Genomic DNA, 17,072 nt, shown 5'->3' with positions numbered 1-17,072 from the left:
CAGAGCAAAAACACTTGGATGCAGGGGGAAAGAAAAGAACACTGGTAATTACCCATTGCATAATTTACTTGGACAAGTAGCAACATGCCAATTAGCACAGTCATAATACTCCTCGAATAAAAGCAATTAACCGTTGAAGTTTGCCTGAACTCAATACTGAATAGAAAGAAATCAGAGAACCTAATCAGATATAAGTGCATTCATAGGGGATCAAATTGAAAGACAAAATTTCCCCCTACCTGAGCTGCAGAGCTAGAGCTGGAGGCATAATCTTTGCGCCTATTCTGCCGATGAGGGTTGGGAACACGCCCACCAGCTCCACCACGGTGATGTGTCGAAGATCCAGGCCACACTGTGCTTGCTGGGGAGGGGGGAACCAACAGGGGAGGGGGGAGCGGTAGTGAGTATGGCGCTAAGGTAAGAGACCTCCATGTCAAACTGCAGACTGACAGAAACAGCAATGGTCTGTTTGTGGAAATTTATCTGCCCTCTCCAAAATGTCCTGAAAATGGTTGAGAAACTGGGGTTAAACTAATGACTATAAAATCTAAATATCTTCCCAGTGGAACTGTTAAGAAATGACTTGGCAATGGGATTTTGAAAACCTAAGCAATATGGCAGTCCATGGTAATTCCAGACAGTGTGAGACCTTACATGAGTCAAATTTCCTAAAAAGTGTCCAAGACCACCCCAGAGGATTCTAACTTTGTGGAGAGAGAATATTTCCAGAGTCCCCTTCTTTGCTTTTGTTTCCACCCTTCACATCCCCCTGTCCTATGTCCCCAAACCCAAACCCGGGGGAAACAAGGACAAAAGGTTCCAAACCTCAGAGCTGGCCTTTAGCAAGAGCCTTGAGGAAGTGGCCCAGCTAACCATGTGCCAGGAGGTCTCACCAAGAGCAGCAGTGGCAAAAAAGGACAAAAATTAACATAAGTCTAATCTGCCTAATGGAAAAAAAATTTAATATCCTGAATTATTAGAACACCAAATGATTTTTGCCAAAATTCCACTAAACATCATTATATGGAGTGACAGAATTGGTAGAAAAGTTAGAAAAGATAGAAATAGACTTTTCTGTTATTCTAACTGAAGTGCCTAAGTCAATCAAACCTTTCACAAAGACTCTGGTGACAATGGAAATGTTAAGTATGTGGGGGCGGGGGGAGATCAAATATAAAAACATCTTGATCCAAAATATGGCATCCAACAAACAGATTAGTAATTTAGTGAGTCTCTGAAGGAACAGAGGTAGATGAAGGCAGATGGTGGCAATCATTTTCTGCAAAGAGCCAGATAGTAAATATCTTAGACTTCCAGAGGTTGGAGGCCTGACTGTTCAACTCTGCCATCAGAGTGAAAAAGCAGCCAGAAAAAATACACAAGTGAATGAATATGGCTGTGTCAAATAAAATTTAATTACAAAACCCAACAAGGGTCCAAATCTGGCCCAGTGAGCCATAGTTTGCCCATCCAGAGGAAAAGCAAGTCAGTTGGCTTATTCATCTTTCTATGGAATAAGAAGAAGCAAGGGAATGTACGACCATGGAATATCGGCTGCAATGGCAATTTCCCACAAAAGGGAGGTATAAGCTTGCATTTTCTGAAGATCAAGTCCCCAAGACAAGGGGATACAAAATGGGAGACAAGGTGGCAGGGATTAGGAGTACAGATGTAATAAACTTGGCTCCTATCAAGGAAGCTCAAACAAATTTCATACAGTTCTTCAGAGGTAAAGTATATGGGAATAGTGAAAGAAGACTTATTATTCATTGTATCAGTGCTGCCATGAGAGGTAAATTGTAGCTTTTGATTAAACCAAGATTATTCTAAACACTTAGTCTTAATCACAGTAATAAATGAATAAAATATTCTCAAAAAATATGTGAAGCACCACTGTGTCCATGACACAGCACACATACTGTCTCTTTAGTATTTGGTCAGGTTGGTCATTCTTTTTTTTTTAATATTTTGTTTTTAGTTGTAGATGGACACAATACCTTTCTCTCATTTACTTATTTTTATGTGATGCTGATGATTCAAACCAATGCTTCACACATGCTAAGCAACTGCTGTACCACTGAGTCATAACCCCAGCCTCAGGTTGGTCATTCTTATTGCAAACCAACTTCCGGACAAAAATCAAACAATTTGACTGGGCGTAGTGGCACATGCCTGTAATTCCAGCCACTCATGAGACTGAGACAGGAGGATCGCAAGTTCAAAGTCAGACTCAGCAACTTAGTGAGGCCCTAAGCAACTTAACTAGACAATGTCTCAAAAATAAAAAAAAAGGGGGGGGGGCTACAGATGTTGCTCAGTGGTAAGCACCCCTGGGTTCAATACCTCAGAAACAAAAAAAGAGGAACTTCTAGTATGATCCTTATAGTTTCTAGCCCACCAACACCCCACCTGGGCCCAAGCTGCTGGTTACCTCATTTAACAGCTTCAAAATTTACATAGCCAAGAAGGGTCTATTTCCTGGAAAAGTGCTCCTCAAAGTTTAAAGCACTCAGTAATCACCTGGGTATCTTGTTAAAATTTACCTTCTGATATAGTAGGTCTGGAGTGGGGCCTGAGAATTTGTATTTCTAATAGGCTTCAAAGGATGCTGATACTGCTGGGCCACTGTTCACATTTTGAGAACTGAAACACTCTCTAAGGTGCTCTAGGAGTGTCATCGAAATTCCCTGGAGAAGGAGCCCAAGGACTCCTAGACTCTCCTCATCTCCTGGGCCAGCCTTTTGAGCAGACAACTGATGGATTGCTTTCAGCTCAAGCAGATCCTGGGCTGGCTCAGCAAAGACAATTGTTCCCGGGTCCGGACAGTATGTCAATTAAGCTTATTAGTGAAGACAGACAAACCTCATTAGTTGGAAAACGATTAGGTTAGCTCAGGGGAGTCAATGTTAATCAGGTTATGCTTCAGCACCAGAAATGAATGGGTAGCTTTAAAGTGCTGGTTCCTGAAACTCACCCTAAATGGATTAGGCAGTGAATCTGGCCTTTGCTTTTAGTGAAGTGCCTAGGCCCTTCCTGTTAGAAGCCTCCCTTCCCCACTTTACCCTGCCTCGAAGACTCACCTGCAGCATTCCCAGTTGTAACCTGTAGAGCAGGTTTCGGGCTGTAGGTGTGGACACAATGAGGAGTCTCCTTTTCTCATAAAACTGATCCAGAAGTGCAGCTGCTGTTCTGACACCCACGTTGACATTCATGGCTGAAATTAGAAAACGGCCATGTAAGTCAGTAATCTTGTGTGCTCTTGCTTGACATGGCCTGTGATGATACAGAGCCACGTGTATAAGCAGCAGACCCTAAGAGAAGGATTTGAGTATAAGTAGTTTATTTGGGAGGTGGTCCAAAGAAGCACTGGTACAGGAGTGGAAAAGTGTATTCGTTTCCTCCTGCTGCTATAACAAATCACCTTAAACTTAGTGGCCTAAGAAAACACAAATTTATTCTCTTCATTCCTAGAGATCAGAAATTCAAAATGAGTTTCACTGGGCTAAAATAAAAGTGTCAGCAGGATCTGGTCTAAGGAGCAGTCAGTTTCCTTGTCCTTTTCAGCATCTAGAGGCCACCTTCATTCCTTGGCTAATGGGCCTTTCCTCCATCTCCAAAGAGCGGTGTAGTATCTCCAAATCTGTCTTCTCTCTGCTCTCTCCTTCCATCATTTCTTTGTGACTGTTATAATCTGGATGAGTTGTCGCCCAAAAACTCCTGTGTTAATGTAGGATGTAACTGATTAGATTATGAAAGCTATAACTTAATTGGTGGATTAAGTCAATTAACAAATTGATATTTGAATGGATTACTGGGTAGTAACTGTAAGCTGGTGGGGTGTGGCTGGAGAAAGTGGGTCACTGGGGACATGTCTTAGGGATTATATATTTTTTCTCTGGTTCCTACTACTTTCTTTCTGCTTCCTGCCTGCCAGGAGGTGAGCAGCTTTCTCCAACATGCCCTTCTGCCATGATGCTCCAGCTCACTTCAGACCCAGAGCAATGGAGTTGGCTCATCATGGACTGAACCTCTGAAATTGTGAACTCAAAAATAAACTTTCCTCCTCTAAATTGTTCTGGTCAGATATTTAAGTCACAGAAGTGAAAAACTAACACAGTGACTATTTCAGCAGTTCTGGTTGCCTTATTTAAGGATCCTTGTGGTGACATTGGGGCCCATTGAATAACCCAGGATACTCTCCCCATCTCAAAATCCTTAACTTAATCAAATCTGCAATGTTGTGATGTCCCTTCTGTCATGTAAGATAATATATTCACAGGTTTAGGGGATTAGGATGTGGGCATTTTGGGGGGCCATTATTCTGCCTGCCTTGGAAAATGAGACAGGGAAGGAAAGAAAGCCATACAGTGGGTTGTCAAGCCACTTATTGCTGTGGACATCTGGAGCTCAATGCCATTAGGTAACTCTGGGAGACAGTATACCACATACTTCAGAGTTATCCTACTGGATGAATGAAATGACTGGATAAGTTATGCACCAACTGCTCTATCGATTGATGGCTGCTTCAGGGGGAGACTAATTCTTTGCCACTTGCAGCTAGTTTTATGCATGGACACATCATACACTCATAGCCAGGAAAAACCCTCAGACAGAGTGACCCAGATAGTTGCAGTAAGCAGCCATCTGATTATAGATGGGAATGTCAAAGGCATATGGGTCAAAGACCACAGTATCTACTGGGAGAAGCAGTACAGGGAGGCAGAAGGGTGAGAAAGTAGGCAATGGACAGGCCGGCTTTGGAGTGGTTCACAATCTAATCTCTTTGATGCAGAAGGGACAGAGGAACGTAGGGCACAGAGAGTCACAGAACAAGCAACAAGGCCATGGAGGATATGGGATAAGGAAGATTAACAATAGGTCTGCCATTTAAACAAATAAATGACAACGAATCTCAAATGATTGACTGTTCAAGGTCAATGAAGGATGCTCAATACATAGGTCAGCAAACAGGTCTGGTCCTGGAGAAGAAATAATATGAGGAAAAATGAGAAAATTCCATGTATGGTTTACAATCTTGGTGCTCATATTTCAAGCTGTAGATTTGCACTGAGGGATATATTCATTTGCATATGCATTATTCATGCAAAATACAGTGAGTCCCTGTTATGTGCCAACCTCTATGCAAGTACTGGGATATCATACTGAGTAATGTAGAATTCTTGCCCCTCTCCTTGCCTCAAGGGCTTAGTCTAGGACAGCTCTGGCCAATAGAAGTATAATGGAAGGTATTGTGTAATTTTAAATTTTCCAGTAGCCTTCTTAAAAAAGTACAAAGAAATAAATGAAAATAATTTTAATGTATTTTATTTAACCCAATATATCCCAAATATTCTATGTAATCAACATAAAAGTTAGGGATACTTTATATTCTTTGATTTGTACTAAAATTTTGAAATTGGTATATATTTTAAACTTAAAGCACATCTCAATTCAGGCTAGTCTCATTTCATGTGCTCCATGGCCATGTATAGCTAGTGGCTACCATATTGGATATTGCAAACCTAGGAGATCATTAGACACTACACCAGGCCTGAAGGGCAGCACAATGGGTGTGAAGTCTTTAACTAGGGAGTCTGGAACAGATATATTTTTTCTATTGTAATGTGTGAAACTGAAGAGTCTCGGGCATTTAGCTGATGGTGTATATGTCTCTTGCTGTCGTCTGATTCTGGATGGCTGAGATTAAAGGGAAAGGATAAAGATGAAACAATATCAGGAAATGACAGAGGGGGAAAAAAGTGAAGTATATAAATACAAGATATTTCCAGAATTTTTCAGGTAGTCCAGATTTCACATTATTATTGCTACTCAGTCAGTAAGAATAGTGGGCATGTATTGAGGGCTTACCCTGTGCCACCAGGCATTGGTCTATTCCACTTTTTGATGAATTACCTCATTTAATCCTCACAGCAACTCAAGAAGGTGAGGTGTTATTTTCCTCATTTTACACAGGAGGAAAGATCCCCAATGACCAAGTTCTGTGAGACTTTCAAGCCACTACTGCAAAGGAGGTACTGTATGTTTATATGCGGCAGCAAACTGATTCCGTAAGCAAGCTCCTACATTTACAGAAGACAGGATTAAGGTAACTAGAACAGAATTTGCTGACTCATTTTGTCACCGAAGGCTGGCCCTGGATTTCCTTAAAATACATAAAAGGGATATCAGGAGGGATAGCAGAGGCAAAAGGAGAAGGGCAGGTAAGATGAGTTGGAGCAGGGACTCAGGGACTATGTTCACTCACTCAGATAATAAGGAACAGTGATGCACTTTACAAAATATATGAAATGAAACCTTCTTTCCCTGTATTTGAATCTAGAACCAAGGTGTCTTCAGGTTCTGCTGCCAAGCAAAGAGAGGACTGTACACATACCTGCACAGGTGGGCTCTGTGCCAGACCAAGCCAGGTTAGATTGACATACTCGGGCAGGGCTACCCTGGAGCTCGTAGCCACCAATGCAGGAGAACTCACAGGTGGCTCCATAATTGTCACCATCACTGGAGCACTTCATGTAACCATTCTCTGGGGCATTGAGTTTTCCACAGCGTTTGACTGTAAGGACACAAGGCCAGAGGGATCTCAGTGCTAAGATCCCTTCTATAGGATAACCAGGGAAGGTGAGGACTCAGAGGTTTGTGGAATGGGTGAGGGGACAGGGATGACTATTTGATTAGTGGGTAGGTCTTGGAATGGTGACCATCCATCCCCCCCTTTTTGGGGGGTGGGGCTAGGGATTGAACCCAGGGCCTTGTGCATGGTAGGCAAGCACTCAACCAACTGAGCTATATCCCCAGTCCCCATCCATACCCTTGATACCATTGGGATCAACTGTTTCAGCCCCTTGTGTTATAGATGGAGAGGTTGAGCCCAGAAGAGTAAAGGGTAAAGATGGTTAGGAATTAGCTGCCCAAACCATGAGGCAGAAAATAATCCTTAAAAACTTTTTTCAGGTAGATAAAAAGGCTAGGACACCAAGAACATGGTTTCCCAGTGGCCCAAGCTAGGGACTCCTAACCACCCTGGTTATAAAAGGACTTGCAGGCTTTAGCTGGTTACCCATCCACATGGATAGAAAAGTTATCAAGTAATATTCTGCTGGGACAGTCATCTATGGACCCCTGTGAGACAGATCTGAAGAATCTTAAATAATCTGCCAGCACTGAACCCCATCACTGAATTCCAGGCATTAAAATGGGACATTTCACCCAGCCTTCTCAGAGGCTAATCCAAAGCTGGCAAGTCTCCCTTTCACAGTGGGCACTCAGAGAAGTCTTGTTTAAAGACCTCTTTCTCTTTCCCATTTGCTTTCTGATGGGGTGGGGTGGGGAGAGCCTATAGACAGTATTCTTACCTCTTACTTTAACTCGAAATTTGCAGGTGCCTTTGTTTTCAGCTCTGTCATAAACTGTGTACTGAATCTTGTGGTCTCCTTCTGGAAAATTCGAGCCTGGGGGGAGTCCTTTTAGAATAACACTTAGGAATAGAAAACAAGACAAAACAAAACAAAAAACCAAGAAAACCAAAGATGATTCTTATGGACCTAAAAAGCAGTTGTTGAGCTACTACTCTGCCCTGGATTTGGGGATACTGAAGGACCACCATTGGACCACTTCGATCAGAACAAAAATTTCTTGAAGAATAGAATCCTCTGAGCTTTAATCTGTTTCAGAAGAACAGTTTGAGATCCAAAAACAAGGCCCCAAAGACTGGAAAGTTTAGATTATATTTTCATGCTGAAGGATAGAACGCAGGGTGGTGACTCTCCAGTCCCACCCTTCTTCCAGAGTGGACCTGAATTGTCTCCCTACTGGGAGACCGAGGTGTGGGAAGCCATCCTTATTTAGCAGAATCAGACTAGGTTGAGCCATGTGACACAGAGGCCTGGCTTCTAGGAACTGCTGGGAAGCATGTGGCATGGTGTGGGAGTGGTTTCCTGTCTCCTTCTGGAATTTTCCCCCTAAGAGGATGGCTCCCCTAACTCCACCCTATCCCATCAATCACAGAAGAAGCTTCTTTACCAGCATATTATAAATAAAGAAGAGTTGGGTGACTTTGTTGTTGTAAAGAGGCCAGAGCTGGTATGGCCAGATCCCCCTTTCATCAAAAGAGTATTGGCTCTCATGTGTTTATTGAGTAGATAAGTTTTTTGGATAATAGATAGAAAAACTGCCAACATCCTCTTCTGGCAGTTAACCCTTTCCTCCTCCACACAGGATGTGGCAGAGAGGACCCCGACACCAAGGGAATATTTTGTAAGGAAAATCATTTGAAAGTGTAGTCCCAGCAGTCATTGGCAATTTGGGCATGCAGGGCCACAAGAACTTTCTTTGCTTTTTCTATCTGGACCAATAGAAAACTTTCCTGAATAAAAAGGCAAATTCTCTGTGAGTCCTCTGTTATCCTAATATAATAATAATCATGATAATAACAATAATTTTTCTTTGCACTTACATAAGTCTTACATGCACAGTCCTACAAAAACCCTATCAGGTAGGTAGTACTCTCCATTTCACAGATGAGGAAGTTGAGGTACTGACAGGTTAAGGAACTTGCCCAAGATCACACAGCTAGGGTGGCTCCAACATATTTGTTCTTAGCTATCTGATGAGAGCACCAATAACTACAACATAACCAACTGCCAGCTTTCATTTGTTGGTTTATTTTTCAAGATACAGATATTTCCCCTTTTCTCTGTAGTTCTTAGGGAAAAATGATGATATTTGCTAATAATAGATGTGTGGAATTATCACCGTCACCATTGAGATGGGTGAGGTGGCTGTTTACAAGGTATGAAGTGAGACCTCCTGGGAAAGTGTCAGAAATACTACCATTTAGAAATTTGTCACTTTTGGCTTTAGATGCTTTAAGATCCTGAGGAAGCACAATAAAAATTCACATAAATTTGAAGGGAGTAATCTTTCGAAGATGACTAGCTGCTAAACTCTCTGAGACTCCATTTCATCTGTGACGTGCAAATCACAGGAGTCAAAAGGGAAACTCAAAGGAAACACTTGTCTCAGAACTTGACACTACAACCTTCTCTTTTAGAAGCAAACTATGGGGACTGGGGAGATAGCTCAGTTGGTAGAGTGTTCCTCTTGCAAGCACAAGGCCCTGGGTTCAATCCCCAGCACCGCAAAAAAAAAAAAAAAAAAAGCAAATTATGTAATGGTGGCTTGGAAAGGACATGGGAGAAGGGGGTCACAGGAGAAATGCCAGGGAAGCAAGGAGCCAAGCAAGAGCTGAAAGGGGGACAAGACAGCCTTCTCAGAACTCCTCATCCTGCTGGAGCACCTTCCCCATGGCATCCTGCTCCAAGCCCATGTGCGCTTGGGGCTGGAGAACTCTGGAGGTAGACAGCTGTGCTGGACAGAGGGGCACGGGGCTACCAAGATGCTCTTTTAAAATGTCACGTTTCTCTAGGTGCGGTGGTGCATGCCTATAATCCCAGAGGGTTGGGAAGCTGAGGCAGGAGGATCACGAGTTCAAAGCCAACCTCAACAACTTAGTGAGACTCTGTCTCAAAATAAAAAAAAGTAAAAAGGGCTGGGGATGGAACTCAGTGGTAAAGTGACCCTGGGGTTCAATCTCCAGTACCAAAAATAAATTAATTAATTAAAAATGTCACATTTATAACCATAATACACAGGTTACCCATGAAAATCCCAAGGCAGAGCTTTTAGACAAAGGGGAGACATCTGGTGATTTATTATTGTGTTTATTATAAAAGATTTCAATAGCAATTACAGTTGCAGAAATCTAAGAAACTACTGTATTTTAGGGGCTGGGCCAGGCATTGTTCTAGACCCTGAAGAATTGAAGATAATAAAAGCTAACCCCCAATTACATCAACTGTGACTTTTTTTCTATTTTCTCTCTGTCTCTCTGTCTGTCTCTGTCTCTGTCTCTCTCTGTCTCTCTCTCTCTCTCTCTCTTGCTATGGTGACTTACATTTCAAACCCAATCCCCTAAAGTTTCTCCTAAGGGCTTTATGTACATGTATATGTGACAGCAAGTAAACTTATTTTGAGACAAGATCTCGAAATCACCCAGGTTGGCCTCCAACTCTAGATCCTCCTGCCTAAGCCTCCCAAGTAGCTGGGATTGAAAGTGTGTGCCACTATACACAGCAAAGAGTCAAACTTTATCTTTGAGAAGTTATAATGAGAAACACAACTAGTACTATTTAAACTAGGTGGTACATTGGGGGAAGATTATCTGGATATATAAATAAAATGTCCTTTAGGTGTGAGAGACTCAACCTCTTACTAGCAGATGTTCTCTTATTGCTAATAATTGTGTAAAAGTGTTCTGTCTTGCACAGCCTAGATTGATAGGGTTCTACAAAGTCTTTCCCTGCTTCATGGCTCACCAGAGGGTAAGTTGGAGACAAACTTTTATACACAGATGGAAATTCTATGGAGAGGTCTAATGGGGCCATGGACATTAAGGCACAGATGTGAGCATGCTGAAATGAAGTAGTGGCCTCTAGGGAACGTGCTGCCAGGGTACAGGCCCAAATGACAGATTAGAACAACATGTGCCAAACTTCACCAAAGAGAACCACCCATTTTTAAAAGCATCATAGAGAAACATCAAACTACTAATGCAATGAATGAACAGGTCCTGGAGAATAGGCATCGAGGTGGGGAAGAAGACAGAGGACACTTCTGCTTTATTCATAAGTTTCTGTAAGTGTGTGATGTGATCAAAAGTTTAAAACATGAATTAAAAATCAAAAGGTGTAACCCCAAAACCAAGGGGTGGAAAAGTTCTGTGCTAAACTATACGCACAGAGCACAAGGGGAAAGCACACTGCTGGGTCTGGGAGACTTGGTGGGCTTTCTGGGGTAGCTTGAGGCCTGGGAAGGCCTGGGCACATGAATAGGAACCCTCTGGGCAGGCCCTGGGGGTGATTCTATCCTGGAGTTAACCAGTTGGCGTCCTCTTTCTCCTTTTGTTCTTCCTTTTTTCCTCCACCCCTTCTTACAAGTACTTACTGAGTACTAACTGTGTGCCAGACACAATCCTGGCCTTTTGGGATATGGCTGTGATCATACTGTACTGGAGACAGGCAATAAACAAGTACAGAGGTAAAGCATAGAGAATGTTAGATGGCGGCTGGGGGACCACACCTGAAAGCACAGGTAAACCATCATAGATACACTCTCCCACTCTGAGTTGTAAATGTCTCACATAAAAGAAATAACCTGGGCTGGGGATGTAGCTCAGTGGTAGAGCATTCTCAGAGCATGCGCGAGGCCCCGGGTTCCATCTTCAGTCCCTCAAAAAAAAAAAAAAAAAAAAAAAGAAAGAAAGAAAGACAACCTCATTCTAACTGCCAAGTTTCACTTACTCAGTAAGAATGCCATCTGCTGTGTCTCTTCCTTCTGGCGTCTCCCAGGACACACGAACTGTCAGCTTATTGGGTTCAGCAATGCGCTCCTTCACACTTGGGCACTTGATTCTAGGAGGTTCCATATCTGAAAATATAACCCAAACATTCTCACAGTCATCAAGAAATAACTTGTCAAACTGGGATTCAACACTCACTTGATGTACCGAGACTTCTACACACTCCCATTTTTGAAGAGTTTCTTCACTCTATTTCTCTTCCCTCTTTTCATTACCCTTTCTCTCCTGCTGAGTTTTGGAGATTGTTTGGATACTCACAAGCACAGAACTAAACCTGCAATCATCTTGCCTTGCTAAGAGTCCCATGAGGCAGTGCATTAGCTACAGCTCCTTCTCTCCATGCTTCTAAACTCTGCTCTCTTGGCAACATCGCGGTTACCCAGCTAAAGCTAAAAGTCATTTGACTTCAGTGAGCCCCTCCTGCTTTAAAGGCAGCAACAGAGAATACCAGCAAAGGTAACCTACCTATCATCTAATCTGATTCAATTCAAGGCAACAGATCTTTCAGGAGTGCCTACCTTACCCAAGGCTTCATTCCAACTGTGGTCAGAGGTGCAAGAGAATCAGTGCTCCGGACTTGTCTGTTTAAAGTATACTAGGAGGATTATATCTCCATGCATGAAATATAACACAAGGTGGAAAATGGCATGGTAAAAGTGAATGCCATGGAGGAGTCACCCTAGTCTTTCATTTTACAAATGTGCAAACTGAGGCTCAGAGAACTTGGGTGATTTATTTAAAACCATGCACATAAGTAATGGCAGTATGAATTACATCCCAAGATGCACTTATCACTGGAGCAAGCTCCCTCTCTTCCTGCTATGTTTACCCAATATAGCATGCAGTGTCTTTGTTTTTTTTTTTTTTTTTTGGCACCATAGATTGAACCAGGGGCACTTAACCAGTGAGCCACATCCCCAGCCCTATTTTGTATTTCATTTAGAGACAGGGTTTCACTGAGTTGCTCAGGGTCTTGCTAAATTGCTGAGGCTGGCTTTGAACTAGAGATCCTCCTGTCTCAGCCTCCGGAGTCCCTGGGATTACACGCATGCACCACGCCTGGTGGCATTCAATATCTTTAAACTGGTCTGTATCTTGAAATGGTCTGCCTGGGTCCACTCTCCCCTCCAACTTCCACTACACCACACCTGTGGTTTTGTTTTACCTTGGCTATGGCCTCCAAAGGCCTCCCAAATTTCCCCAAACCAGTCTCTGTACCTGGTTGTAGAAGTTCTGCCCCCTTACTCTCCAGACAGTTTGATAATGAAGGCAAGAAGTAAAGGAGATGGTAATTCTGCACTGGGTTATATTCCATCTGATAGCTGAAGTGAAGTCACAAGAGGCAGTTTGAACTTTTGCAAGTTCTACTTGATGTTTCTGAGCAGGTTGAGAATGTATTTAAAGAGGGTACAGGACATTCAGCTTTGTATTGCTTTACTTATCAACCAACAATTATCTAAATACTATTACAACCTGAATGAAAATTAAATGTCCTTTTCATCCTGAACTGCAAAGGTCTTTGAGAATTAAATGCATCAAGTAAAATTCTTCATATACTTCCTCTGTGTCTTGTCTCATAACTTCTCATTTTATTTAGGGTAAGAAATTATGAATAGTTTGTTAAACAATTTTACCTTTAGCTATCTGAATTCATTTTCATTCTATGTCATGCTTCAATGGAGTATGAATTTACTAATAATATACTAATCCTAAATTGAACAACTACCATGTTTTATTGAATCTAAGTCACTACTGATTGTGAGATGTATTACAATTTCAGGGATATTAAAATGTAAAAAAAAAAAAACATGCCCCTTAGAACTTGTCAAGTATATAAATGTTAAGATGAAAGACAGTTTAAATGCATTTGAGGAGTCTATTTTCTAAGGTTTAAAAATCCATTTTTTTTTTACTACAGTAGGTGATAGAAGACATACTTTTAGAATTCCAATGAATATTTCACAGCTTTGGGTGATCGGTGATCCAAAAGACAAGTATACAATTCCTGCCGCCTGCTGGTCAGGCAGAGTCAGTACTCACTGTACAGAAAATATATTTATGAAAATAATTTAAAACAAAAGGACAGGGGCAAGGAGAGGATATAAGTTTCCATGTAGAATTTTATCATGTTACCATATTTCCTTGGAGAGAGAATTGTCAGAAGGAAGACTGACTTTTAGTCTGTGCCAGGAGAACTAAACATTTGGACGATACACTGAGGTTTTGTCCTATAACAACTCCATGTAGTGACAGTGTGAGTGAATGTACTGCAAAGTAGGTCATTTAGGTAGAGTGTCAGAGCCTCCCATGGCCAGTTTGTGTCCAGTTAACAATGACCAATGGAAACTGGCCTAGTTTTTCAGAAGCAGCACTCTTCCAAACCAGAAAAAGAATAAATAAATCACTATAGATAATAGCTAATATTTCCTGAATGCTTCCTATATGCCCACCACATGCTAAGCACCCCCTCCCCGCCCCACTGCATTATTTCATCAAATTCTGACAACCACCCATTAGACCAAGCAGTGCTAATAGCATCTCACTTATAGACTAGGAAGCATTTTCTCTCTTTGGGGATTTCTTTGTGGTCTGGGATCTTAAGACACCATTACATATTTTAAATTTATTTTAATAAGCCAAATGCTTCTGTGAGTCTGCTGGCTGTTGACACAGTGTTTTCTTCCAACCTTTGCACACATACTCTTTTGGGATTGCCTACCACAATTTCCTCATAAACCCTTGAAGAGAGGCAGCAAGGCTTGATTCTAATGCATCCTCAAGCAGCTGCCCTCCCTCTCAGCTGATGAGACCAGCTGGCCTGCCCATCAGCTGATACTCTAGAGCCTAAGCCTGTTATTCCCCAGCCCTGGGTCACCATAGCTTCTTAAAAGTTATGATAAATTTCCATGAATGAAATGAACAAAGTTACTATAGAAACATAATTACTATTCCTTGTTGAGTCAGGATGCCTGTAGAGCCAGTTATTATGTGGAAACCCTGAAGCCTTAGTAAAAATCATGTCCTCTGCTCTCTGCCTCATTCATTGGAGACATCTGGCAAATGATCTTCTTTCTCTGTGTTCCAGTTTCTTTGGCACCATAAGTTTTCAGAGAACTATCCAGAAAGAATGAACAAAGCAATAAGTGGAGCAATGAAATCCACAATTAAAAGTCACCATCGTTATCTGAAAGATGCCCAACTAAAATATAAAAGATGAGGAGTAATATATTACAGTGCATCAACTACTGCAGCTTAACTACTTACTTGGAAATCTTTAACATGTCCAACCATGTAGGTGGTGGAAGTAAAGAAGAGATTCAAATGGACAATCACTTGTTCACCAACTAACAATAAAATGCAAAGAAAGTAACCCTAAGCCAATTATAGACCTAAGCTCTTCACAATCTAGCACCTTCAGCTTTCACTAGCTTGGAAACCAGCTGCCACCTAAAGCAACTGACGAGAAAGACCTTGTAGAGAGGGTGTGTGTGTGTGTGTGTGTGAGAGAGAGAGAGAGAGAGAGAGAGAGACAGAGACAGAGAGAGAGAGAGAGAGAGAGAGAGAGAGAGAGAGAGAGAGAGAGAGAGAGAGATGGACAGAGAGAGACACACAGAGAGACAGAAAGAGAGACTGATTCAGCCAGACCCCAGCCTGTATAGCTTCCCCCAGCTGAGGTGCGAGATATGTGAGGGAAGCCATCTTGGATCTTCCATCCCTAGTCATCTTAGCTATCACCGCAAACAGCAGAGATGAGCCATCCAAATGACACCCTGCTCAAATTTTCAAGCATTGCTCAACTATGTTAAGCAATAACATAGTTGTTTGAAACCTCAAAGTTTTGAGTGGCCTGTGGTAGAGCATTATATTACTGGTACAGATATAAGAATATAAGGTTAATGATGGAGAAGGGAAGAGTTCATTTTATGGAGGCATAGGAAGTCAGTGATGGCCAAAGGCAGAGCAGAACATGGCCATTGAAAATTCTCCCAATTGTTTGTTTTCCCCAACCAAAGCATAGTCCCTGTGGATGGCTCTGGGAAGCAGGTCCATTTCTTTGGCATTCTAAGACTTCAGAGAACATTCCAGAAAAATATGAAGAAAGCAAGAAGAGGAGCAATGAAGTCCACAATTAATAGTTACCATCTTTACCTGAGAGATTACCAGCTAAAATTTCATTTGTCATACCTTGATAATAGAGTGGGCCACTCAAAGTGTACCTATTTAGTTTGCACTGGCAAGTCATACTTAGTAAAAACTAGATCAATATCTTAATCAATCAAATGGTTTTAAAACTAAAATTGGATTATTGAAAATTTGAAAAATAACATATATTTGTCAACCTATGAAAAAATTAGCATTATTGAAGGGCCCTTGCAACAATGTACATTTGTTACTAGTTCACTGATGTTTTTTCAACTAAATAATCCAATTCACCCAGTTTATGTTCCTATGGGTCATTGGGTAAACCCAGCTGTCAGACAGTTGGAAAAAAAACAACGTGCTATCAATTTGCATATCTTAAATCCTAGAGTTTTTTTTTCCAGAATTTCATTTGTATAGAGTAGAACATATCTATATGTTCTACTCTATAGGAAGCAAAGTGATAAGTGAGCAATTCCAAAAGCCATGTTGATTTTTACACTGTCCTTTGTTAAAGCAATTAAATGGGTGCCCTATACGTGTTGAAAGACACTTGCTGGGTTTTTTCTGTCCATGATTTTAAATCTATCATTTTTTTCTTCCTGTTTTGGCCCAGAAAGATGTGTTGGTCTAAAAGAGAGATCATGTGTCTACTCAAAATCTGGTCTCTAAATGAGGACTTGATGTAATTCCAACTATCCATTGTTCTATGTAATCAAAACTAACTGAAAATAGAAATAGAGAAAAAAAATACCCCCAAAAAAACAATAGTGGTTACATTCTAAAGGGTTTTTAAAAATATATCAGTGGAGGTTGTGGATCCTACAATTTACAGTATGTGTTCTCTCCTACATTGAATTTTCTATATCTATTTCTGTAATAACCATGAACTTGAGTCCACTGCCAGAGTGTAGTCTGAATAAGAGAATTAATTTTAACTTGTGGCACTTTCAAATTAGCCAGACCACCGAACTGACCTCCTCAGAGTCAAAGAAAGCCCAGACTTCCCTCTTCCAGACTGGTCTGGTCTGGAAGAGAACTGGGTCAACTTTCTCAGCACTCAGCACAGTTGTGGCCAAGATATCCTGGTTCAAGGTTGTGTGGAACCTGGGAACTACTCAGCCCCCATGTGTCAGCTCCTAAAGCAGGCTGAGGCTCTAATTTATGCTCAAGGAACCCCTATCCCTGCCAACACACAAACAAACTTATTAAACTAACTAATTTAATACATTTAAAGTCAAAAGAGTAAATGATACCTTTGGAGTAAAATTCGCTGGGGACAAGCTCCAACATGTCTGGTACTAAAATCAAAGAAAGTACTGCCTGCTTTCTTTCCCTATTTTTCTTTTTCCTGGGAGCTCCAAGCCCTCCTGTGGCTCGCTGTGTCCTGTTTTGCCACCTAATTGCATACACAATGCTCTTCTCCCAAATGTGCCTGAACCTTATTATACTGGCAAATTGTACAATAAATCTCCTGAAATTGGGGTTCATTTCT

General features: G+C 41.5%; 1 protein-coding gene across 2 annotated transcripts in view; it reads right to left on the bottom strand.

The window, feature by feature from the left end:
• SRPX (sushi repeat containing protein X-linked) overlaps window positions 1–17,072 on the bottom strand; it is an 83,498-nt gene that overhangs the window by 5,535 nt on the left and 60,891 nt on the right. For both annotated transcript variants that reach the window (XM_079122926.1, XM_079122927.1), the window contains 5 exons: window positions 11,379–11,505; window positions 7,374–7,495; window positions 6,395–6,574; window positions 3,081–3,214; window positions 240–361 (listed from right to left, as the gene is read on the bottom strand). In XM_079122926.1, the coding sequence (XP_078979052.1) occupies window positions 240–361; window positions 3,081–3,214; window positions 6,395–6,574; window positions 7,374–7,495; window positions 11,379–11,505 (685 nt within the window). The remainder of the gene's footprint in view (window positions 1–239; window positions 362–3,080; window positions 3,215–6,394; window positions 6,575–7,373; window positions 7,496–11,378; window positions 11,506–17,072) is intronic.

Source organism: Sciurus vulgaris (genome assembly GCF_902686455.1).
Source record: "Sciurus vulgaris genome assembly, chromosome: X".
NCBI classification, from domain to species: Eukaryota; Metazoa; Chordata; class Mammalia; order Rodentia; family Sciuridae; genus Sciurus; species Sciurus vulgaris.
This window is presented reverse-complemented; position numbering and strand designations above follow the sequence as displayed.